The following is a 27,748-nucleotide window of genomic DNA, read 5'->3' as shown; positions in this document are numbered from 1 at the left end:
AAGCGATTTTGAGCTGAGTGACATTGAGCTACATTAAGCTACATTGCACATTTTGTTGCGCTACGTTACGCGACTTTTCGCAGGGACTTCGTAGCTACTACATTGAGCTGTAACCAATCAAAAGCAGTCTTGATGTGACATCATTCCTTCCTTCTTATATTTCTGTGCAAAAGTGACACTTCTGTAGCGCGATGTAGTGCAACATTGAGCTACACCATTAGAGTCTACTGGGCCAAATTGCACAAAACACATGTTTGAGCTACAAGCTTGAGCGACGAGCTACAGGCGACATTGAGCTGTGAGATGTGAACAGCTCCATTTAAACGCATTGGACAATCTACATTGAGTGACATTGAGCTGATATTTGAGCGATTTTGGAGCTAAAATCGCGCGATAAATTGCTCAGTGTGAACGGGGTCTAAAAGCCTTTATCATGCACTCCATGCTTTGTTTACATACATGGCCACTCCTCTGCAAAGCCCATATAACAAATAAAGCCCTTTTTATAAACAAAACCCTTATAACATGCATATGGCGGATATAAAAAAAGAACAGACATGACCAATGGCCAATTGGTTAATGGCCAATGCATTCCAATGCTAGCACCATCAACAATGGGAAAACTCTGCACATGCATTAACATCCAGCAAAACACACATGTCAAAATGCATAGGTGTTACTGGGCCCTGAGTGTTTCCACAAAGAGAGGGTTGCGTTTCCTTTTATGTATGGGGCAATTTATAGCGTACACAAATGACAGGTGAAATTAAAGTGGAGCTATTATTTAGTCACATGATACAGTAGGGCACATGCCAGCATTAGCAAATCATATTATTATTTGGATTGGTAAAGTACCTCCTCTGTGCCATGGATATAAGCTGCTGCTGTGCTCCAGCTCCTACCCTGAATCACATGGTCTCTGTCTACCAATCATTACTGAAGTGAGCCTATCGTCTCTGAGATAAGAGGATTAATAGTCTACACACAATTAAAAATTAAACAAAGAAATAAGATTTGTAGTACTTTAGCACACAATAAATCTTTTTAAATTCTTTTTTAATGCATATCTAAAAAAAAAAACAAAAAAGAGTCTCCGAAAGACGTCTCACTTAATTTACAACCTGAAGTTTGTATGAACATGTTTTTTACTTAATAAAAAGATCGCCACTGTTCTCATAGACTTGGTTCTCCAATTTGAACTAGTCTGGACTCCTCGGATAAATCATTACTTCCCTACTGACTTTAATTATACAGTGACAAGGGAAACTCTAACATGCCAATAGTAACCTTTTCGGGTATGACCAGAGGCGTAACTAGAAATCACAGGGCCCCATAGCAAAAAAAAAGTACATACCTCCAGAACACGTTCCTGTGCCTGCGCTGTCTCCGTCCCTGCAGAGCCCACCTGTGACCCTGTAAAGCCCACCTGAGACCCCGCAGAGCCCACCTGAGACCTGCAGTGCCCACCATAGACCCCCGCAGAGCCCACCTGAGACTCCATGGAGCCCACCTGAGACCCAGCACATACCAGAGACCCTGCAGAGCCCACCTGAAATCCCACACAGCCCACCTGAGAGTGACCCTGCAGAGCCCACCATAGACCACATCATTTTTCCAGCTTACTATTGTAACTTGAAAGCCTAATCACAAAAAAAATATTGTACAATCCATGTTGTTAATCAGCCAGAAAGCCAGGTTTTTCTTTGTCTATCCATGTTTGTCATACCTGCACAACACGCATGTCTAGCCCCGTCTCCGAGGACAGCTGCTCCCTCACATGCCGGGCTGGTTTAGGTGAGTTCTTGTAGGCGTTCTTTAATGTTTCCAGCTGTTTGGCTGTTATTGTGGTGCGAGGCCTCTTAGCTCCTCCTTCTGAGTCATCTGGATAAAAGAGGAACACATTCAACACCTTATTTAAAGATACACTAAACATACATCGCTAGCTAGTTTACTTCTCAAAGGTTTTTATATAAAATATATATTTATTTATTTATTTAAAGCTTCCACAATAGCAGAATGGAAGTCTTAAAGGGAAGGTAGGGAGCAATGTTTTCAAAGACACAGCTGTCTTCCTCTCTAGTAGGGATGAGCTCAGGTTCAGACTAAAACCGAACTTGGAAGAGAACCTGATCTCCTCTGAACATGGAAGAGACAAGGGGCCACAGCTGATTGGGTGGCAGTGGAAGTAGCTTCATGATAGGTTGGGAGAACATCAGGTTCATCCTGAATGTGCAGCTGCAGGCAGGGAATTCCCAGGCCGCAGCAGATTTTTGTTACAGCTGAAAGAGCTTTCTGACAGGTTCAGAAGAGCTCAGGTTCAGACCGGGCTCATTCTGAACATGAGCCTACTCTCTAGTAATCAAGTAAAACGACACACCCTCCTTTTGATGCCTTCTTATGCCATAAACGACAGATGACAATGAACGGTAGACTGAGCAGCAAAGTTACAACTTATGTACAGGCGTAGGGACTTTTACATTCATAGCTGTGAGCATTTTAAAGGACATTTAAACCGAAGAACAAAAATTTAAAACATTGTAGCTAACCAGTCCTTAGATTTCTTTTTTTCAAACGAAGATGTTGCTGCAAGTATAGAAAATACCTGCTGATCTGCCAAAAATCGTATCTGCCTTTCAAGCTATCTACTGTAAACTACTAATTTCACTGCCCTGAAATAATAAAGATAAGGAAGAGGAGGATATATTTTTAAGTTCAAGTCTGCAGAGCAGCCTGGGTGAAAACGATGGCTGCCTCCATGGAGCTGGTGGAGCAGCCACCCAGGGATAGGAAGTGTGCTTTTGCAGGATTAACAGGTGTAAATAAAAGGGGAAAAATAAAATAAAAAGAGATGTAATGCAACCACCACATCTAAGGGCTGGTACACTGCATTATATACATACATACATGGATTCACTACACATCTCCAATTAAAGAGGAACTCTACCTATAGATTTAATATATTATGTAAACTTGCAACGCTTGGGCACATTACATCACTAATGCCCAAGAGGACCAGGAACTGGATAAACAAAAACTGTAAGTAAAATAACAATATGTTTGTTTAACTAAAGAAAGTAAGATGATTTTATATTAGCATGCAGAGCTGAATACTGATGTGATTTTTAGTGAAAGGGGGGTAAAGCTCCACTTAAAGTATAATTTAAAAAATGATAAAGGGAAGTTGCATACCATGATTCTACAATTATGGATTGTTTAGAGCAGGGGTGCCCACAAGGTCGATCGCGATCTACTGTCGGCCACACGAGCACCACGGGAGGACAGGACGCCGGGACCTGTAATGTACTGGAATGCACTGGAATGTAAGCAGGCCGACTCCCTGCGTTCAGGTGCGGGAGGGGGTGTGGAGCTGTATTGAAGTCAATGTCCTCGCCCACAGTGCGATCGCACGCACTCGGAACACAGGCACATTAGTGTCTGCATTCCGGTCCAGTGCGATCTGCAAAAATAGTGCTTGCAGCATTTTTGTGGATTGCACTGGACTAGAACACAGGCACTAATGCAGGCGATCGCACTGTGGGCGAGGGGCCTGCCTGCGCAGCCTACGCCCCCTCCCGCCCCTGAATGCAGGTGTTTTTTCGTTGGTAGATCTCAATGAGCTCGTCATTTGAAAAGTAGATCTCCAGACGAAAAATAGTGGACGCCCCTGGTTTAGAGCTTTGGTGTTCATCTCTGTTCCTTGACACCCCCCAAAACAATCTACAGATTTTTCTTTTGTTGCAGATGTCCATGTTTGTCTTTACAGAGAGCATATTGTTTTTACTTTAAAGCAATGTTGTAGCCATGTAGGTGGCTGATAGAGGTGGCAACTTTTAATGCTTTAGGCAATATTTGACTGTGAAGATTTTGATGATGGTTCATGACTGACCAGAATTTGACTGATTGACTCTCCCTTTGAGTTAGCAGCTAGCATGCATGTGATCACCACGATTGCCTGCAATGGTAATCACATGATGATTGGTTCCCAACTATTTGTCTAAGACCTGTGGTTGTTAATGACAGTACAGTCTGTGGGAGCTGCTTATTCACAGCTACAAATTGTATTAACATTCTTTCAGTAGACTATTAATCTGCAAACTGAGTTGACAAGTGTTAATATGGTTGTATAGCAACCATGTGTTAGGTTTTATCATGATTTTTATATGTTTAAATGAATTAGATCAAATGTATAAATGTTTGATTAAATTAAATTAAATGTAACGTAACTTTTTTTAGTTTCAAAACAAAATGTAACTTAACTTAAAGGAGAACTATGAAGTGAGTGATTTCCAATCATCCACATAGTTAGAGCTGACGTGTGACATTGAAATTGTCACAAGTCGGCTCTATAGATTGGGAAGTGAGCAAACATATACCGTTGCTTGCTCACTTCCCGTTCATCTCCCTGCAGTCAGTCACCACTCCCCGTAGGGATCCCCCCCCCTCCCCTCTCAGATTCTCCAGTGCTGACTCTAGATAGGCAGAGCCAGCTGTCAATCAGCCAGCTGGGTGGATCTCGCCAGTATTGTCGGGATCCGTCCCGGCTGCGGTGCTCTCTGTATAAAGCGGGCAATAGCTCGCTATATACTGAGCTTTGGGTCACGGGAGGAGGTTAGTATATGTCCTGCCGTAACCCTAAAGAGAACTATGGGATAAAAAGGTCACCTCATAGTTCTCTTTTAAATATAGTTACCTTATTATATATCTTATTTCACATTTTCTCATTAATGATAATGCCAGGCAACAAAAACAATGGAACAGTACGTTACTAAGGTGCTAAAGCACAACATTTTCTAATTTTACATTAGTTTGAGTTTGTTGCCATTTACTGGACCAGCACACACAGGGCACCTAACAGGGTCACTGGAAAGGCAGTATAAGTGTACTTCCTTTAGCCTGTGGAACCTCCTCTCTGTCTCCTTCCTGCATAACTACTCATGTTAAGACATCTAATGCAGGTTTGCATCTAATTCAAGGCTGTGAGGAACATCTTTGTACAGATATTTTTGTCATATCAGCTTTTCTGTCTGCAAGAGGCTGTGGGGACAGTGTTCCAGCATCACCAGCAGGTGTGATCCAGGATTACCAGATTACTGATAAAGATAATTACAGCTTTATCTGCATGAAAAATTGAAGCCATAAGCAGGTAGTGCTCTTTGATCTTGGGGCTTAAAGGAAACTTGTACTGGCATAAAAATAAGTGACCATAGCTTAATTCTTCTTTTGAAAATAGTTGCCTGACTGATATGCTGATGCCAAGGCTTCAAGGTTTTCTGAGTCCTGGACCTTGAGCTGTAAAAAGTTTGCAGATAGAGAGTTAGTTACTCAGAAGGCACTAAAGCAAGAGACAGCCAGGCAACTGGCTTTTTCAGGATTAGTTCAGCAATGGCAGCCAGGTGCCAACCCTATCCAAAACTAAAAAAAAATATATCTGAGGTTCTACTTTGATTTAACATTTTGTGCATCAGCCATGTTCCATGAGGATGCAGTAAAATAAAGTTATTAATGGAGAATCTGAGAACATACAGTATAAGAGATGTAAGAAGACGCTTCATTTACAGGAACCAGATTTCTGTGGAATGATGCCGGTGATGATGTAGTGGAAACGTAACTGTATTATATTTCAGTTCAATAAAACCAGCTCAGCTTTAGCATTATACATGACTGAATGATCTGTGGAGGATGCACCAACAATCCAGGCAAAAAAATAAAAGATGATTTATACAACCAATCTATAGAAATGCAGCAACATTGATAAATGAATTGCCTAAAGACTGAAGTCTAGAAAATAAAACTGGACATTATAAGCATAAATGATATCCGTAATTTAAGTTATTGAAAGATAGAAAAAATTGACCATTGAGGAAATTTTATAAAGTAGAACAAACTACTCAGAATACAGTGTTTTATTTCAATTACTGCAATCATTAGGGCTAACCACAAGGCCACATCACCCATCAGTATTTAGTCAAATTAAAAAATCTAATCTAAAAAACTATACCACGTATACAATTGTTAGATATGCCGTTCTGTAATCCAGTATTAAAGCCTAACTCCATCCTAACGTCTTCAACAGAGTGGGTAAAAGCAGTGGCGTATCCAGGGTATGGCGCATGCACTTGAAAGGGAGGGGGGGCTGCTCGTTGGGTCAGCGAAAGTTTGCTGACCATGGAGACAGCTGACTTTTTTTTCTTTCCCCACCCTTCTCCCACACACATATCATTGTCCGGATCTTAGCAACCAGAGATGCTCTGCCCGGCGTCCCACCCAACTTCTGGCAATATGATGTCATTGGCTGCCAGGAGCTGGGTGGGATGCCAGCAAGAGCTTCCCAAGTTACTAAGGGCCAGGTGGGAAGATGTGTATGCTGGCGGGACACCAGCCAGAGCATCCCAGGTTGCTAAGACCTGGGAGGGGGGTGTATATGGCCCTTACACATCTCCTTGCTCAGTTCTTAGCAAACTGGAATGCTCTGGCTGGCCTCCCACCCACAGCGATCTCATGCTCTGGATAGTAAAGATAATATATTCACATACAATATTATACCGTATATTACCCATCTAAAGAAATAAAAAATATGTATAAAAGTGTTATCTATTAATCCTATACATAAATTAACAAATACAAAGCACTATACATTCTCTTTAATCTGCAGCCACTGTGGTGTATTTTTTGTCCTGATATTTGTCATCATTTTTGAAAATGTATGAAAAAAAATGTTGCATCAAGCAGTGATGATACATATGATCCATAGCAACTGATTCTTATGTTCCTTCATTCATATTGCAACTATACTACAAACTGTCTAAGGTTATTCATTCTCAGCCACATGCATAAATGAAGTCAGATATCCTTTGATATGACTGGTAAACCTATGGATCAGAACTTGACTCATGGATACCATCCAGAAAAAGAGGTTGAGTGGGTCCTCACCATTCTGTTTTGCAGTCTCATAATCCTCTTTGCAAACCAACCGACCATCCTCCATGAGGTAGAACTCATCACCAGTAGCCAGTTGTCTACTGCAAATAATACAGGAAAAGCAGTGGAGGTGATATACAAAGTCCTGGGCTTTCCGTACCACCTGGGTTGGGGGTATTCCCTGCTGACATGCCGTACACTTGGTGCCAAATCTCCTGGAAAAGACAGAAGTGAAGCTGTAACAAAGGATATGTATGGTCAATATGCTGACTTGTTTAGCAGCAATAGATAGATAAAATACATGTATTACATATAGTGTAAGCACAGCATTATAGCATGCCTGTACAGTCCACTTTCTGGACCTAGAGAGCATCACTGACCTATTAGGACATTTATGCTGCAAACTAATTAGCAGAAGAATTCAGTAAGCATTAGATCAGATTAGTGTTTCCTGAGCTCTGGTCAGTCATGAAGTATCATCATTATCTAAGTATTGTCTTAAGCATTAAAGGTTGCCACCTCTATCACCCACCTATATGGCTACAACATTGCTTTAGCTGTACTAGCCACTACTGCACAGTCTCCTTCAAAATTCCAACCACAAACAAACATTTCCAGCATCCCTCTCAAGTTTCTTGCATACATTCCCTTTATTCACATTCAAATTTGGTAAGTGTTCTACTTTTTCTGAGGGCCTTTTTTTATTCAGAATGTTGCCAATTCCAAAATGATCACTTGTTCCTCTGTGAGGGACTTTTCATTATTAATGCTGCCATAACCAACATGTTCACTTTTTTCTTTGTAAAGGACCCTGTCCAATAAGGATGTTGCCATCATCAAAATGGCCAAGTATTACAATAACAAAGATAATTCCAGTCTGTGTGTTTGCATGCTGACTCACAAGCCAGTCCTACATATATTTCCCTACAGTTTATTCCTTCACATACTATAAATCCCAAACCTTAATGAGTACCAATCTCAAGGTGGCTGAGTGCCACTAGTGATACATATTCCACAGCAGCAGAATATGCAAAGTTCTAATGATAGAATAAAAATGCTAATAAGGATCATTGATAAGGCTATAAAAAAAAAGAAGAAGAATGCTAGGCAGAGACATTACAGTACTCCCCCTCCCCGTTGTATAGAAGTCTGGCCCTGTTTACAAAATGGTATCATGCAAGGAAGATAAGATTACAAAAGAATATAACAATAATAATTATATAACAAAACGTGTTCCTCTACAGTTATGCTGGCTACTCCAAAGGACAACCCATGCAAAATAGCAACCCATGTTCAGTGACATATTGACCACTTTTAACCATATTAACAGCTGCCACACATCATACCAATCACTCCACAAAGCTCTTGTTATGCCCTGGCACACAAACATAAGTCCATCACACAACAGGGCAAGAATAATTGGTGGATGCCCATTCTACAAATGCTATGTACCATTATTATCGTAATGCCGTACTTGGAACTACCATTGAGACTGTGCAGTTGGAGCCAGGATTCAACCAGGTGATTATTTTCTAGCCAAGTTCTAATGTTTTGAACCTCCTCCAAATATTTTCACTGGTTTACAAAATGAGGTTCCCTGTGTAAGTCTGTTACATGCCATGCGGCCAACAGGTCAACGCGATTTGTCAACTGTACTCCATGAGTAGTTATGGTTTAACTGAATAGTTATGGTTTGTACTATGAACTGGCCATTTGCCAATATGGACATTATACTCCACACCACAAGAAAATCCTAGATCAAATCACTTAACACAGATAGCCAGATTAATACAATATCTTATCAAATCTATGGAGGCTTGTTCCCCTGAAGTATTAACTCATTACACAAGGGGGCAAACAAACAATTCAGCATTCAAAACAATTAAACAAATACTTTCCCTTAGTGTAGGTTGGATCTGGCTGGAGGCCATCTGCTAAACATTTACTCCAATTAAGACAAAATCATATTGCCTAGCCAGGGATGCCAAACATAAGTGTACAGTCTGGTTAGTTCTCACCCCATAATTTAAAGGAGACTGTATAGGACATGAAATGTGCAAGATCACATGTATCTTAAGTGTCTGAAATGAAATTGTCTATGTTGTCAGAGGAATCAGATCTACCTTTCTTCTTTCAGCCTGCTCCAGCAAAATGACAGCTGGAATATGATTGGTTGCTTCCAGCCTGCTTTGAACAAACCCTAAATACACAGATATGGGACATTTTAACTGTCAAAGGGTTTGTGTTTCTGTTAATCCAGTTCTAAGATTTACACAGCCTTTGCCACACAACACAGACAGAATAAGAGGCCACTTTCCCTGTTACAGTCCTAGACTGTAGAAGGGATACATGGATGTCCTATCTTCACACTTTACCTGCTGATTGGACAGTGAAAGAGCAGCAGGAGACTAATGAGGTCAGCTCTCTGCTCCTATCAACACAAATATCCAATTTCTACAAGACAGCTATCTGAGGCTCAATGGCAGCGATTGTGGAGGTTAAGGTGGCCATTGGTGAGGGAGAAAGGCCAGTGGAGGATGTTTGGTGAAGATTGCATTACATATTCTGTGTCACAGGGCACAGCTAGGCTCTAACTGATCTTGCGACCTTTGGGCGAAGCCTTAACAGACAGATAAGGGTGAGTCCCAAAAAAATGCAAAAGTCCAAAATATGCATTGTCGGTTTTGACCTGCAATGATAGCCAAACTCTTGTTCTCTAGCTTTGATCTGCTAGTACAGATCTGAATTTCATGGGTTGCTAAGAGACATTTCAGGCAGTTCCCCTCTCAGACTCTATGATATACAGGTGAAACTCGAATAATTAGAATATCGTGCAAAAGTAATTGCAGTAAGTGCTGCAAAAGGGGCCCAAACCAAGTACTGGGTACATATGCATGCTTGTACTTTTCAGAGGTCCGATATTGTTCTATGTACAATCCTTGTTTTATTGATTGCATGTAATAATCTACTTTTTTGAGGTTGTGGATTTGGGGTTCTTGGGGTTTTCATGAGCTGTAAGCCATAATCATCACAATTATGACAAATCACGGCTTGAACTATCTTGCTTTGCATGTAATGAGTCTATCTCATATATTAGTTTCACCTTTTAAGTTGCATTAGTAAAATAAATGAACTTTAGCTATCTGAGGCTCAATGGCAGCGATTGTGGAGGTTAAGGTGGCCATTGGTGAGGGAGAAAGGCCAGTGGAGGATGTTTGGTGAAGATTGCATTACATATTCTGTGTCACAGGGCACAGCTAGGCTCTAACTGATCTTGCGACCTTTGGGCGAAGCCTTAACAGACAGATAAGGGTGAGTCCCAAAAAAATGCAAAAGTCCAAAATATGCATTGTCGGTTTTGACCTGCAATGATAGCCAAACTCTTGTTCTCTAGCTTTGATCTGCTAGTACAGATCTGAATTTCATGGGTTGCTAAGAGACATTTCAGGCAGTTCCCCTCTCAGACTCTATGATATACAGGTGAAACTCGAATAATTAGAATATCGTGCAAAAGTAATTGCAGTAAGTGCTGCAAAAGGGGCCCAAACCAAGTACTGGGTACATATGCATGCTTGTACTTTTCAGAGGTCCGATATTGTTCTATGTACAATCCTTGTTTTATTGATTGCATGTAATAATCTACTTTTTTGAGGTTGTGGATTTGGGGTTCTTGGGGTTTTCATGAGCTGTAAGCCATAATCATCACAATTATGACAAATCACGGCTTGAACTATCTTGCTTTGCATGTAATGAGTCTATCTCATATATTAGTTTCACCTTTTAAGTTGCATTAGTAAAATAAATGAACTTTGCATGATATTCTAATTATTCGAGTTTCACCTGTATAAGCCAGACTGTTATTACATAAGCCAAGCTCATAACACAGTCATCTAAAAGCCACCGTGAGTCCACTGTGAGTCACTTTTCTGCTGTTTTAGGACCCCAGAAATATAGTTATAAGTTAAAGTCCAACAGAACGAACAAAAGGAAATTCTGACTGCCCTACAGCTGCACATCTCTAATAGAGAATGTACAAAAGCTATAGATTAAATAAGAAAAACATTCCAATGGGAGTTTTAGCCTTTCACCCACATACAAAGACACATTGAATGGCACAGTTCGCAAGATCAGTTAGAGCCCAGCTGTGCCCTATGACACAGAATATTTAATGCAATCTTCCCCAAACATCCTCCACTGGCCTCCCTCCCTCCCCAATGGTCACCTTAACCTCCACAATCGCTGCCACGGAGCCTCAGAAGGCTGTCTTGTAAAAATCGGATATTTGTGTTATAGAACCCGATAGACTAGATTTGTGAGTCACAGAAATTATTAAGCACAGCCTTGAAAATGCAATCCTAGCAATGCAGCCTTTATCCTTGGAAGTAGAAAGATAGCTGAAAGCCAGCACAGTCATGCTGCTTAGAATTTCAAGAAGCCAAGTATAGTCAGGACCATTTATATCAGGGTTAGAATACATTATGACTAAAGTGGACCTGTCTCCCTTCTTTTAAACTGTTTACCAATTTTTCTTATCAAATGTATTACACCATGAAAAATCTGAATTCCAGGCAAATATACAGTAAGCCAGGGTTGCATAGTAATAAGTTACCATGTGTTGTGGTGCGATGCAACATATGTGCAATGGCTAAGTGTGTTTGGATGCCATTAAGAAATAATGGCACCACAGGCATTAAACATTATCACAAGTGATCCTGCACAATGCAGGAACGTGTGTGAGAATGCATGCATGTCTGCAATGCATAGATGTGAATTAAGTATGCTGCGTGCAAATAACAGGAAAATACAAAAAAGGATAAAGCGCACTCCTGTGGGCACAAATCAATTAGGTGGCTATTGTGTGAGGGTGTGCAGAAGCTCTTCGATACAGGGAGAGGACCCTGTCTATTCAAAATTGCAGATATGGACAAAGCAGGACAGGAGCGCGACTACCAAAAAGGACGTAGATAGGTGTATGAAGTACAGATTGTAAATGGATCTTTGTATGTGAAAAATACGTGACACTGTTAGTAGTGGACAAAGGGACTTACGGTTCGAGGCTCCCCCGTGGTCTGTGTGGCGCCCTCCTTTGAGGGGTCCAGGGTCGCAAGAGTGTCCCCGGTGGTACGACGGGCTGATCAGTTGGGGGTGCGCATCCGTATGGCCACCCACGGACTCAGCTGGCCGGGCCGAGCCGCGTCAGTCAAAGACGGAAGAGTGGGGAGGAGCTACACACGGCTGGGGCACGCCGTGCGTCGTTGGTCAGGATCGGTAGCGGTGTAGGCGGTAGAGGTCACAGGTGGTAGAGGTGTCGGGTGTCTCCAGTGGCTACGCGTTTCGAGGAATCCCTCTTTATCAAGCCTCAAAGATGCTGGAGTTCACAGGAGAATTGACTATTTTTAAATGAGACAGGGGGGAGGAGTGTGGTTTCGTTGAGCCCGGTGATAGGCCGCCGCTCACATAAGGGGGGAGTGGATTAGCAGTCTGGGTCCGCCTTGAGTGCGAACTGTCAGTGCTCGAGCTACTGTGGATATATGACCTTAGATGACACTTCATTTTTATTTGGGGCTAACGTTTGATTGGAGGGGATCTGATCTATATACCGTATATACCGCCAGAGCATCACTATTTAATAAAATATTTATGTGTGTGTTTAAAAACTGTGTGTGGGAAACTTTAATTGGTGTTAAAAGAATTAGGAACTAATAGGTACAGTGGTGGACTGCTCCAGGGTGGGTGAAGTCTAAAAACGAGTCCATGTGTGTGATCACATGAACACGTATGGATGTAAAAATACATGCATACCTCCATAAGTGCATGCACCCATAAAAAATATTAAAATAAAATATATATACACACGTATATATACACACACACACACATACATGTATATATACATATATATGTGTGTGCACACACGTGCAAATGAACATAAACACATATGTGTATAAAAAACATACGCACATAATGCATATGCAAAAATGGTATTGTTGTAAAACTGATACCAAACGAACATTCTAAAAAATCTCTATATCTTAATGACGCCCTGTAGGTGTGTATTGGGGACTGCCTTTTATACGCTGAAACATCTAAAATGAGGGGGTGACTATGAACCCACTGCAGGACATTACGAGACATGCCAACAGGGTAACAGGAGTGTAAGAATATAGCCTGCATGTGTGTGCGTTATCTCTTGGCCGAGTCCTGGAACTGGAACACGAACTGCAGGATAAATCCAGACTCACCCGGGGAGGGGGGGAAGAAAGAGAAGGAGTATTAATGGACTGATGTGTTGTGTGTGGTGTGAAAAACTGTAAGTGTGTTGGGATGTTAGTCTACAAGATGGTGTGGATGTCTAATTCTTCATTCAACCCTGTGGGTGTCAGGGTATTCAATTTGTAGATCCAGAAAGTCTCTCTGTGGCACAGGCGATGGAATCTTTCGGATGGTGATAAATGTGTGGGTATCTGCTCAATGGCAAATACCCTGAGGTCCTGGATTCTTTTGAAATGGTTCTTGGTGAAGTGTCTCGGGACACTGTGTTCAATGTCGCCCCTTTCTATGAGCCTTCTATGATCACCTATTCTTGCCCGCAGCGGGCGTATGGTCCTCCCCACATATAACAACCCACAGGGGCACGTGAGCCCATACACCACATGGTCATGGGAACAGGTGATGAATTGGTTTATCCGGTAGGTTTTTTTGGTGTGATCTGAAAAACTTGTTTGTCCATGTTGTATGAATTGACATGTGAGGCACCTGGGCTTTTTGCACTGAAAAGTGCCTACCCTATTATCAAAAAGGAAGCTTTTTGTGGTGGTATTGGGTGCCTGAAATGCTCGACTCGGCCCGACTTTGTTCTTCACGTTCCGGGCTCTTCTGAAATTAATTGAGGGTTTGGGAGGTAAATTGGGGCCTAATTTGGGGTCTTTCTGTAGGATGTGCCAGTGTTTCTTGATTACTTTCTGAATTGCTTTAAAGCTGTTGTTGAAGGTGGTGATGAATCTAATGTCGTTATTGTTGTTGGTTATAGTGTCAGCGTCCCTCTCTCCATCCGGTGTTGAAGTCCGATCCAGATATTTAGAGTATGCATTCGTGATGAGATCTTCTGGGTAGTCCTTATCCCTGAATTTGTTTAAAAGAAGTTGACTGGAAGTGATGTAGTCGGTGTTTAGTGTGCAGTTCCTTCTCAACCGGCAGAACTGACTCTTCGGGATATTATCCTTCCAACGGGGGTGATGGCAACTGTTATAATGTAGGTATGAGTTACCACCGGTGGGTTTCACATGGTTACTTGTGACAATGTTTTGTCCTGCCGAGTGGAGCTCAGGGTTTAAAAGCTGCTCAAGGTCAGACTCAGAAAAGGAATTCTGATCTACCAGGTCATACAGGGTTTGCAACACATCCCCATCTTTTTCATCAAAGATGTCTACCAGTGTCTCAAGTTCTGAAGGGGAGATGACATTGGTGGGAACTGTTGTGGTGATGTTGGCATAATGTCTTCGGAGGGTTAGTAGCCTAATAAACTTATTAGGGTCTTTAAATAGAGTGAAAGGATCTGGTTTGGTGTCCGGAGCAAAGTTTAAACCTTTTTGGAGTAATGTTGATTCACTGGAAGTGAGAATATGTTTGGACAGGTTGACAATTTTTACGGTTGTGGTGGGGGTTTTTCACATACAAAGATCCATTTACAATCTGTACTTCATACACCTATCTACGTCCTTTTTGGTAGTCGCGCTCCTGTCCTGCTTTGTCCATATCTGCGTGCAAATAAGCTGACAAGGGAAAAGTTGATAGGAGCAGAGAGATTACTTCTTTAGTCTCCTGCTGCTGTTTCACTGTCCAATCAGCAGGTTAGGGGTGAAGAGAGGACATCACACTGACATTTACACACTGAGTCAGGGAGGAGTGGGTCCCCCACACTCTGAAGTGTGCCATAAGGTTTCCATCCTCACTGGAATGTCAGACTGGTTCTATCAGTGCTTCAACTGGGCACTTCTGTGGTTTCTTCTTGCACAACGTCCTCGTTCATCTGAACTATCTTTCTTGTCTCTACCCTTGCTTTCTGTGAGATACAACTTTGTCTTGCCTAAGAAATTTACTTCTCGTTTAGGTCCCCTTATTCTCCAGGGAATCTTGGCCCCAACTTCACCATGTCATTGACTATTATGCCCATCCCCCTGACTCGGTGAGGGCTCCTGGCATGCCTGCTCGGAAAGGTGACTGGTTTTCCCCTAAACAATTACGTGGGGCCTGAAACCTCTTTTGCCTGCCCCTTTGATGCTAACACCTATTGAGATGTTTTTGTCAACAACCCACTCTCCTTCTCACATTATTTCCTCTCTCTATGGGCTGCTACGGGGGAGGACAACCAAAAAACAACCCCCTTTTAGGACAAGATGGGAAGATTTCCAGGGAATTCTTCCCCAGAAGATGATTGGAGGAAATTTCCTATCTTAACTCACAACTTATCTACATCCTCCTACATGCAGAAAAAGAACTATAAGATTGTGTCTCTTTGATATCGTACCCCTCAGAAACTTCACAGAATATATCCATCTGTACCAGATCATTGTTGGAGATGCTCTAGGGATATGGGCTCCTATCTTCTCATGTGGTGGAGTTGTCCACTGGGTTTTGGAACTCTTGTCAACGATCCCAGGCTCCCTCTGCAAAATCAAGATGGGTGTTTTGTGCCACTGCCTACTGGCAGCTAGAGTGCGTATTTCTAAACACTGGAAACCTGCTCATCCTCTGGGTCTACTGGAGAGGGCCTAGATACTGAATGATATTTACACTATGGAAACACTGGTAGCGACTGACCAAAATAGGAGCGACAAGGCCCTTGAAACCTGGTCTTGCTGGGCGGCTTTCAGGAAGCAAATGATCTGTTCATAACTCTCTGTTTGACTATTTTATGGTTGTGTTGTCCCTGATGAATACAGGTTGGTGTGCTGATATGTGTGGAGAGTTTTCGGAGATGAAAATTTTTCCATTGTTTGGACTATGGTGACCCTGGTTTTGACCTTGTTCTCCTCCCCTTCCCCATTCACCTACCCCTCTTTGGTGCCCCCGCCTTTGTTTGTTTTGGTTTCTCCACCTACCATCTACCTGTGTTGCACTTGTTTATTGTTACCTTGCTGCCTTTAATTTGTGCCTCAGAATTTGTGTATACTACATTTCACAACTGACACTGTTTGCCTAAAAATGTTCTGTATTGTTGCCTTTATTTTTCATACAAATTTAATTTAGAAAATTCATTGACTGAAATTGTACACACTGAAATACCGATTCCTATAAAAATCAGTTGATTTAACTAAACTGCATGGCCAGGAAGTTAAAATCTGTGTCTCTGTGTCAGATTTGCAGCTCCCTGATTTGTCTCACCTCTCCGATCTGTTCATTGAACAACCAATTAGCACTGTGATATCCTAATTCATTGTCTAATGAACAGACTGGTTGATATGGAAATCTGCAAAGCTGAACCAGGAAATAGAAGAGTAAACTTTATAGCTGTGACAGAGAAATGAGAATCACAAAAGTGGCTGAATGGAAATCATTTTATAGGTCAAACAAGTCACATATATGAATTTTAAACATATATTTAGCCATTTGGTTTATACTCTGTTTCAACTCAGCAGCATCTATGTTTAGATGAATCCTTTTGAGTGGACTGGCCCATTAAACAGTATCCGTAAAAATGGTTAAAACTGTGATATCTGGGTAACAAATATCCGTTGGTTCATTTTCTACAAATGTCCTGCGCTTATCAAATACTGTATATATTTTAGTCATTATGAAGAAAAGTCTGTTATTTTATAGTTCCTACAATGCTTGCCAAAAACCCTGTGGTGCCAGCGAGAATTTCTCTCTTCCTAAAAGGAGTTTTGGTCATTTAACATTCTGAGTGGTCAAAATTTAAGTGAACGTGTCAGCCCCTCGCTATCCGGAAGAGGAAGGAATGCTCAGAGGAAGGTAATAAACATTGTGTGTGTGACACATATAATTTAAGATGACCATAAACATAATAGTCTGATTGGACCTAAAAATGACTATCACAGTTAATGCTGAGATCACTGGTGCCTAACCTGCAGCTTGAGGGCCACATACGGCCCTCAATATGATTGTGCAGCCCCGCAAATATGGAAGCATGGATTTGTAAAGGGTCTGTAATAACCATGACCTCTAGCAGACTTATGTACTGTGTGTCTAGTCTATGGCTGTCTCCCGACAGTCTCCAATAGTTCCTATAACATGTCTATAGTCTCTGACTATATCTTAAATTATTCTCATAGTCTTTGACCATCTACTATAATATGTCTGCTTTCTGTAGCATTAGATTCACTAAATATTGTGTGCAGCCCATTGGCGATGTCAGGGGCCATACTTGAGACCCCCTTATATCAAAAAAGTTGACCACTACGGGCTTAGATCTTCAATAGTGCTTTGGATGGTGAATTGTACCATGTGTGGATAGTAGAACCCAAGATTGAAGAAAATAGGTCACCAGCACTCCATAAGTTAAAATGAATGAGTCCTTTTAATGGACAATGATGTCACAGAAATCCAACATGAGCCGACGTTTCGGGGCCACACAGGGTCCCTTCTTCAAGGCAAGAGATGTGACCGGTCACATCTCTTGCCTTGAAGAAGGGACCCTGTGTGGCCCCGAAACGTCGGCTCATGTTGGATTTCTGTGACATCATTGTCCATTAAAAGGACTCATTCATTTTAACTTATGGAGTGCTGGTGACCTATTTTCTTCAATCTTGTGTTTTGCACGGTGCCATCCGTGAAGTTACTTCGAGCACCATTTATTTGATTGTTGGCCGGGACTGCTGAAAGGTGTGCGGAGGGCACCTCCATCAATTGGATAGTAGAACCTTCTAACAATAGGCTGGAAGTCAAGTTTGGGGACTCACTTGAAGAAGTCATCTTTGCAGTATACATTCCCAGCCCGGGAGAAGCAGCGCTCAGCCAGGGGCACCTGGCACTCACAGCACTTGAGGCATGCACTATGCCAATGACGATCCAGGACCTTCAGGATGAATTTATCCAGAATATGCTCATTACATCCAGAGCAACGTGGGATCTCTGTGGAAAGATAACGCAGATATAAATTATTATCATTCACAGAGGGCTTATGGTAGCACTCATAAATGTCATTATAACCCTCATCATTTTCCTGTTGCTTATTATAGTTAGGGAGGGAGTTGAGTAATTCATTTAACTACTGACACCTCTGAATGTCACAGTTTCTGTGGCTCTTTTAATGTAGGTGAGACACTAAGGGGTTGATTTACAAAACTTCTTCCCAACCATACAATGGGCAAATGACATTCACACGGCATTCCCACCACTAGATGGACCCAGCGGAGGGAAATTCTTATGCTTTTTTGGCTCCATCTAGTGGAGGGATGCTGTGGAATGGCATTTTCCCAGAATATGGCTGGACGGACGTTTTATATATCGACCCCTAAATATGATTGTGTAACCGACATAACTTAAAATGAACACACAGAGTCAGATTTTGTTTCTGATGTCATTTGTCAGATCAACAATCCACTTCAATTATAGCCAGGCTATCTAATAGAACCTCACACACAGGCTAGGTGGATCTGACAGATCACATCAAACATAAATGTGGCTGTTTGTGTATGAGCTGCATTAAAGTATTTAACTTGCCAAAACTTTTCGTTTTGAATAGAGTGTGAAAATTGTTAAAGCCCCGGTTAGGTTTTTATTGCTGGCAATAATAGATCATTCAACTTTATTGTTTTCTCCCTGGAACAAAAATAGGGGGGAAATCTTCCAACACAGACACTTGTTACGGTGACAACTGTCAAAGAGGGGATTTATAGTAACCTCCCATTGTGTCTCCTGGACAGAAAGTGAGGGAAATACTCCACAGGTAGCAAAAAATTACAGGAGTTCTTAAACTTTCCAGCTACCTATTAAAAAGAAAATGTACATTTTAGGTTATCCATAAGTAAGATGTCTCACTAAGAATAGGGGTTAAGATATCTGCTTGAGACCCATTGAAATATTCTAGCTGACTTGTTGGACGTGTTTGGAGCACACATACAGTACTATTTTTGTACTCTTTTTCATATAGGAATAGCGCTGATCAGCACCTAGTTCTACAGAGATCTTCCAAAATGCTTAAACATTTTTGTGTGTAACAAGCACTTAGGAAGACTTGCATGGGTCAAACCTTGTCCTTTCCTTAAAGTAAACCTGTAGTTTGCCCATACATGCCCAAGCTTTACAGGTTTCCCTAAAGCTGGACTGGGCTGAAGAACATACCATTGCAGTGGATTCCCACACATCAAGGCTTTTTCTTGCTCTGACAGGCTCCCTCTATTTTGTGCATGTGATCCCCCTAAGCCTCCTCTCTAATGCGCTCCAGGTTGTGGTCATATGCTTGCCTCCAGCACATATAATGCAGGACCAATAATAGTAATGCTTTGTGCATGACGATGGCGACGGACCACCCACAGTCCAGAGTGTCAAGGAGAAGATGAGAACATCAGAGCTTGCTGGAATGGGGGATGATGTAAGTAATAAAGCCTCCGAAATCTTCCCCACTGGAGTCAACAAAGCTTTTCCCCTTGCACTATGAGGGGGAATCCCCCTATTAAAAAGGGTAAATGCCATTGCACGGATATTTATTTGAAGTTTGACTGCCACCCTCACCAGCAGTACATACTTTTCATTGCTTTGCTCCCTCCACTCCGTTTGGGTCCCAGGAATTTTTATTCCATTCTATGCCCTGATGAAGGGGGAATGTTGTTGCCCTGGAAAGCACTGGCTTTTTTTTTTGTGTGATCAAATTGTCAACAATTAACTATTGGACTCTTTCACCTTTTGCTTTGGCGCCCATAATTTCTTAAACTTTGAATCACTTCCTCTCCGGTGCTGTCCCCCACAGACTCACTGATCCCAGTCTTGGCCACCGCTTCCTGGATGAATGCAAGCCAGCATCATGCAACCTAATTCCTGTGTACCCGTGCTATGGGTTTCCTTGGTGATCCTGTCATTATAGTTCCTTATTGCAGCACTTCGTGTTATAGGGTGACAACAATCTATCCCTGTCTCCCAGCTGCACTCCTGCATTGTCACCATGATACATGGGCTTTTAATGGCGGCTTCAATAGGCTGTTTCAATACACAATACACTGGTATAATCAACTGTTGTCCTCATCAGGAAACCCACCCTGGGAAATACCATGCAGCCATCACTGAAGTGTAAGTACATAAACAGAAATTGGCTACAAAGAAGCTTCAGGAGATAAGCAGCTTTGTGATGCAACAAAGTATACAAAAAGTAAAAAGTAACTGTTTATGATACACAGTGCTTTAGCAAACTTTGTAATTCAGTAAGCGTTTACATCTACCTAGTGATAGTGAGATACTAGTGGTAGTGAGAGCAGTCTACAGATTATCCACCGAGAAGTCAAGAATTCTCTGTGAGTATAATTCTGCCATGGCACCAAGCAATAGCTGAGCATTTCCCAATGAACAAAATGGAATCTGCAAAGTTTTAATTTCCTTATTTCAAAGATTGATCACAAGCCAAAGTCCCTGTTAGTAGCCAGAGCTGAGACCATTAGTACATCACCCATCTGCTGCAGAAGACTTCACACAGTGATGAACAAGGTTTCCTCTTCCTACATTGTTTTAGTTGGCGTGACATGACTTGAGTTAGATGGTTGCACTGAATGTGGGCTGTTACTACCAGGGTATCATGGCATCACTGTGTAGCGAGACATTGGTGCTTGCATGCCATGGCTCGGGTAGCATAACTTCATTAATTGCATGGCATCTCTGAAAACATTGCATGATTCTGGTATCCTTAAACAATCTGAATCTAGTACCATAAGGGGAAATTATGCAGTTATTCCCAGGTCTTACACATACCCCTATGTATGTCATTGTGATGCTTTGTTCTGCACCTACTCTATCATTACATTAAAATCTGGTGGCAATGACAGGATAACTAAAATAACAAAAATGGGAAAAGCACATGGAAGCAATGGCAGCTTCCATGGTCTCGAGTTTGCTTTTTGGTGAGTATTACTTCTAAAATTTGTATTAAACACATCCACTGTAAGTAAGCTCTTAAATCAATAGGTGTACAAGACTCTGCAAAATTGTGACAAGTGTGCAAGCAATGGGAATGGTACAAATACATTAATCCAGACAGATAGTCACAGAACACAAATCCTGTTTATGGTACTAATTGGGTTATAATTAAGCCCAACAATGACAACATTCATTGTTGTCCCCAAGCAAGGAGCCATGCCGGCTTGTCCTATGCCTAATGCTCAAGTATTTTAGAATGTTCTGTTTCGAAAAAAGCAAAACAGTCCAAAATTTCTAATTTACCATTATATACCATGTCACAGTAATTGTATAGGCTGTTTGACATCACGCCCCTCTGGGTTATATTATGCAGGATGAGTGCCCAAAATGCTGTGGACAGAAGAGCACAATATATATACTAAATAAGAAGAAAACAGAAGGAACCTGGTACATTAATCACGAGCTACAAGATGGAAAGATGCAATCTGGAATCACATCCTAAAGTACATCTGAGGCCAGGCTATAGACATTACAAAATGTACATATTCTTAAAGTGTGTGCCTGGGCAAAATGGAAAAAAACAAAAAAACATTCAGTACATTTTTGTGATACGTGCATATATGTATGCATGTTTGTAAAAATACTGCATGCAGAAAAATCCATGATGATCCTGACAAATCTAGACAGCTCTTAACTTTCAATGCTGCCTCTGCTGCTCAGTTCTCCTATGCTAGAAAAGGTGAGGGGGGTTCTGTAGTCCAACACAGCATAATTTAGGCATTTGCTGCTTTAGACTTTAGTGCAGCAGAGGCAGAGTTGTCAGCCAAACTACAAGATGTTTGGAGTTCACAAAATTTCTGGCAGGAACATCTGGTATTTTCCTGTACATGTGGCATTTATATGGAGACAAAACATGGGGAAATGTGCATGTATTGCAGAGATGTACTGCATGTACTTTTACATTGCCCAGACACACACTTAAACAAGCAGGACCTTACTGTTCTTTGTAGCAGCAAGCACTGTGGAGTAATTCATCCTCAATGCTTATAGCAGAAACACTTTCACTTTCTTTATCTCTCAGCAGCTATTCTGATCCCCTTCCCAGCAGTGTCTTGACAGCCTTCCAGCCTTCTAAACTCTAAAGTAAATACTGTTTCAGTGCTTCTGCTGTCAACTGCTGTAAAAGGTAAAGGTATCTAAAACTGTGTTTACTGTTGTGATTGCACATTTTAGCTCAAAATATAGATGATTTGGCTTTGGGATGATGTCCAACAAATGTTGAAATCTTCATCTACATTTCTCAAACACTGGAGGGTGTATGGGGCAATCCAAAGCATACTTTAGGGGGTTTTGTGTACATTGCCTGGGTGCTAATGACAAGCTCTCTCAAAAGCTGAACTCTAGACAGAATTAAAAATCCAAAAATGTATCTATTTATGTATTAATTATAATGTTAGCCTCATTGTATCCCTTGCACATCACTAATCTAAGAGAGGAAGGGGGAGTGTCGTAAAGCTCACCATACAAGTTACAATGTAACATAGTAACATAGTATGTAAGGTTGAATAAAGACCAAGGTCTATCTAGTTCAACCTATGTATCTGCAGTATGTATGTGAGTGTGTGTGTGTGTGTGTGTGTATTTATCTTAACACTTCCAATATCCCTGTAGATTGTGCGAAAGAAGAAACTCATCCAAACGTTTCTTGAATTTAGCAATGTTGTGACAGTTGTTGACAGTTGTAGGTAGATCTAAAGAAGATTGTACAATCAGATTGTAATGTGTGTGGTGAGCTTAAGCCAATCAGGCACAACTGTCTTGGTGCCCAACAGGCAGGCTGCTGGCTCCTTGCGTACAACCTGCCAAGTCCTGGACTGGGTCCACCCTCCAGAGAGCCTTTCAGTGCCTGGCAACCTGCATTTCATTACTGTTTTTTCATTACTGTAAGGTAGTACTGTTAGCCACCTGACAGTACAAGTACAGCCTTGGCCTCATTGGGGAGACAGCTGCATTGACAACCAATGTCAAGGGGTGGTGGTGGTGTTGATGGGGTTAAAAACCTGTCACTGACCACCAATGTGGGGGAGATTTAAATAAGACACCGGAGGGGATTAAATAGAGAGTTAAATAAGACACCAATGGGGGGATTAAATAGCAGTGCTACTGAGCACCAGTGCAGGGAGGGTTGACAGCACTGCCATTGACCACCAGTGCTGGGGGTTAATAATACAATAAATGACTCCAATACTGAGGGTTAATATTACGTTCACTGACACCAATGCTGGGGGTTATTACTGTGGTCAATGACACCAATGCTGGGGGTTATTACTGTGGTCAATGACACCAATGCTGGGGGTTATCACTGTTGTGACTGACACCAATGTTGGGGGTTATTACTGTGGTCACTGACACCAATGCTGGGGGTTATTACTGTGGTCACTGACACCAATGTTGATGGTTATTATTACAGTCTCTGACACCAATGATAAGTTCAACTCTTCAGTATGCATAACTCATTATATTTCTGCTCAGTTATTGTGGCACTAAAAATCCCAGCTTGCTATTGTCATCTTGGTAATAAAAAGATATGACCTCTCAGGATTTGTATTCTCTCAAGTACTGGACAGTCATAAAGATGATGCAGCATTTCATCACAAACATCAATGACAGCAGCAACACACTAACAGCAACAGGTGTCAGTTTATGGGTAGTATCAAGCCGGCCATAGATGCAGACGATTATTGGATAGGTGTTTCTGCAGACACCTCAGACTGGCAGACCTCAGGATTAGATCCAAGACATGTCAGGTATTGGGGTGTCTGCTATACCCACAGACATGAGTACTTCTATATCAGGAGGCTGTCTGTTTATGCACTCTGTTATAAAAACCCATTACAATACCTGACCCCACTGTCCCCACTGATACAACAAACACTCATCAATAAAAATGAAAACTGAAAGAACTCATCCAGGATAGAAGTGGGTCCTATAACGGACCTGCTTATGGTATCCAGATAATATCTTCACTGCATTAAGTGAGAAACTCCAACCCACCACACATAATCAACAGCTTTCCACAGTGCTTCAGGGCAAGACAGCAACCTTTTGTACAGCCTCCCTCTGACTAAGAGTGACGCTCACAACCTGAGAACATTCAGTTGCATTTTCAGACTCAGAATCAGGGATTTAAGATACTTGAAACATTTAGAGCAAGGTATAATGGTGCATACCTTTCATTAGTCCATACTGTAATTTAAAATGTTACAAAATACCAAAACAATACTACAGAAATAAATTGCAATAATTCCACCTATACAGACCATACCGTTTTTATAATATAATGTTTATTCTCAAGTAAATAATAGAATCAGGATTCTCATTAGTGTTTTGTGCAGAACGTGATCAGAGACTGTTAAGTTAGCTGTGTTTGCAGAATATTGAAGATACACTACAGATACCCAACAAGAAAATGTGCCCCTGCATCCCGGCCAGCTATTGCCGACCACTGATGTGACTGATTGCCAGGAGCTGGGCGGGATGCTGGCCAGAGCATCCCAGGTTACTAAGACCCGGGCAGGGAGATGTGTAAAGGTGGCCATACACTGTACAACCATCGCAAGACCTTAGTCTTGTGATGGTTGTAAAGTGATTAAAAAAATGTACGATCTGCCCATCTTGGACAGGCAGATCGCACTCTCGGGGCAATGCCCCATGACCGCAATGCTGAACGGGCAGTGTGCGCGTGCGCACACCGGCCCGTTCGTCATTTGTCTCCCACGCACTGTTCAAACTAGCCGAAATTTGTACGATTCTCGGCTGGTTTTCTAACATGCTCCTTAGACAAAAGACGTGCGACCGTACAGTAGAAACGGTCGCACGTCTTCGCTCACACTGTTCGATTCTCGTACGATCGCGGGATTTCCCGCGATTCTCGTACGAGAATCGAGCAGTGTATGGGCACCTTTAGGGAGAGGGGTAGGGAGAAACAAGAAGTCAGCTGTCCCTGTAGGTTGCCGAACTTTCATTGACCCACGGAGTGATTCCCCCCCCCTTCAAGGGGCACCCAGGCCATGTGCCAAATGTGCCATACCCTGGATATGCCACTGCACATACCTGACTCTTATCATGGGTGTACAGAGCTGCAGTATACTGTACAATTCTAGTGTAACTAAAGGCCCCCAGGGGGGTTCCTGATGAAACACCTAAACCATCTAATTTCTAATCTACATTCTTTTACAGCCTTAAATCATAATTACAGTGTTCAGTAATAATAACAGCTGCAATAAAATTGTGTATTTTTTTATTTCTAAGTAAAACTTAAACCACATTGAGAATAAAATTATATATATTAGTTTAAAAAGTGAAGAAACAAATATCGTCAGCATTTAATAGGGGTGATTTTTCAATTTTGTCACAAAGCAATGCAGTGAGATTAGGAGACAGATTTATTACAAGATCACAGACTGATTAGTAAACTGCTAAACAGTAATGCCCCAGTACAAAACATGCCCCTGACCAGTTCCTAAGTATGTGTGTTTTATGTGGAAAACAGGTCAGTGGTAAATTTATTACAGATCTGTGCAAATCTATCGCATTTGGCTGCCTAGGATTGCAGGCACAGGGTTCACAGATGTATGCAAACCTGCTGGAAATCCTCTGCTGAATGAAGCTGATATTTGGTATTAGCAAACAATTCTTTCCCTGAGGACCAATTCACAATACAGCAATTCACACTAAAGCAATCCGTTTCAGAGCATTAACACATTTTTACCTGTGCCACCATGCATGATATTAAGGCAGACCATTCATGATGAATGGGCTGCCAATGCACCACAACAGACAAAAAATAATGAATGACCCTTATGACAAAATGCTGCGCACCACAAAATGTGCGTTTTCGTGTGTTCCAATGCACTCGTCTGTACAGTGCATTGGAATGCCATTCACAGTGTATAGCACTGCAAGGCACAACACATAGAGCAGGGGCGTTCTGGCAAAGCATGTTTAAGGCCTTGTTCACACCAAGCGCGTTCCAGGAGCAGAGCAGAGTAGTTACAGACCGGAGGAAAATTGCGTCCAATGTATTCCAATGGTATTTTTAGCTCCAGTTCACATCGCAGCGTTCCGTTCCAGAGCAGGTAAAAAAAACTGCAGCAGGCCCTATTTTACCTGCTCTGGATCTGCTCTGGAACGCATGCAAACGCATCAAAAACGCATGCAAATGCCCTGGAACGCACTGAAAGCCCATTTTAAACGTTAAATTTTTAATTTTTTCACCAAAAACGGCCCGGAACACATCAAAAATGCGGCACAACCCACTGCACTGCGTGTGCAGAAACTCATGCAGATCTGCTCTGCATTTGGTGTGAACAAGGCCTTACTATGCATTGCTGCAACACACAAGTGTGAATGGGCACCTATAATGGGCATGCTTGTAAAAATGGTTCGCCATATGCCCTAACCCCTAACCTTAAAAAAACCCTTAGAACAGCCCAGACACTTACCCCTCTCCCCCAGCCTAAAACTTTGTAGTAGCCCACACTCAGTAGCCAAACAGAACACGTCACAATAAATCTGGCCAACATTTTAATCCTCACACCGACACTTAAAATTAATACATCACATGTAACCCTAAAACATAACACTTAAGCCCCTAAAACCAAACCTTGACCCTTAAGACTAACCCCAAAACATTATGCTGCCCTTAATCAAACCCCTAAAGTCCAAGTACCAGCACCAAAATATACTATTTTTTCTAATTAAGTGCATTAATCTGTCAATACCTTATTTGATAAAACCCACTCAGTATGGCGCTTACTAAAAGCACATTTCATTATTATACAGCAGACCATACAAACTACAATCTGATTGTCCCACAGTGATCCTCAAATCATCTCTGAATTGGTGCTGACACTGTCCTTCCTTCTGGAGGGTGGCTACTTGTGTTCCCCATGGTCCCTGTGTGTGTTGTAAAGCAGTCACCGCTCCAAGCTCACTCCCCTGATGGACTACAATCTAATGTTTAGTTTACAAATTTGTAGTCCATCATGGGAATGAGCTTGGAGTGATGGCTCCTTTTCAACACACAGGGACCATAGGGAACAAAAGTAGCCACCCTCCAGAAGGAAGAACAGTGTCAGCACCAATTCACAGATGATTTGAGGATCTACAGCCAAGTGATACACAAATAAGATACATTGTTGTTAATAGTTAAGGTACTTGAATGCATTTTTAAGATTTAACTCCTGAGTTTAGTATAAACCTGGGGCTGCTGAGGTTGGGGGGAGTTGTAACACGGGATTACTACTGTATCAGCCGTTATGCCCTTGCGGTACAGAACAGTTGTTCATTTCAGGGCAGACTGAGATTTGCCACCCAGCTCACCGATTCACACAGGTCACAGGAGTTCCAACCCCGAGACCCACAGTAGCATAGCGTTACTCTTTGCAGGGGATCCCACATCTTCTGACACAGAGATTTGAAGTTCCAAATTATCTGGGACATCATCGCGCCCGCAGAAAACACAGAGAACAGTAGTGTACCAAAGTCTTCACAGGTGTCTGCCCCTCTCCCCCATGTACAGGTTCTTCTATAGAGAAGAACCTGTACATCCCAGTTCTTCCCAGGACGGTTGTCAAAATAGGATTGCCAATCCTCTAATAGGAAGGCAAATCTTTACTTGAATAGACCTTCTAAAAGCATAACAAAAAAGACCTAAAAATAGACCCAGCCATGAACAAAAACCTGA

General features: G+C 41.9%; 1 protein-coding gene across 1 annotated transcript in view; it reads right to left on the bottom strand.

Moving 5' to 3' along the window:
* The window catches only part of LHX4 (LIM homeobox 4), a 59,396-nt gene that overhangs the window by 5,597 nt on the left and 26,051 nt on the right, over window positions 1-27,748 (bottom strand). The window contains exons 2-4 of the mRNA XM_018569158.1: window positions 17,838-18,009; window positions 6,931-7,133; window positions 1,727-1,881 (exon numbers count right to left, since the gene is read on the bottom strand). Of these exons, the coding sequence (XP_018424660.1) occupies window positions 1,727-1,881; window positions 6,931-7,133; window positions 17,838-18,009 (530 nt within the window). The remainder of the gene's footprint in view (window positions 1-1,726; window positions 1,882-6,930; window positions 7,134-17,837; window positions 18,010-27,748) is intronic.

This window comes from Nanorana parkeri, unplaced genomic scaffold (assembly GCF_000935625.1).
Source record: "Nanorana parkeri isolate BGI_ZX_2015 unplaced genomic scaffold, ASM93562v1 scaffold1293, whole genome shotgun sequence".
Lineage (NCBI taxonomy): Eukaryota > Metazoa > Chordata > Amphibia > Anura > Dicroglossidae > Nanorana > Nanorana parkeri.
The sequence above is the reverse complement of the archived record's forward strand: the minus strand, read 5'-3'. Positions and strand labels throughout refer to the sequence as shown.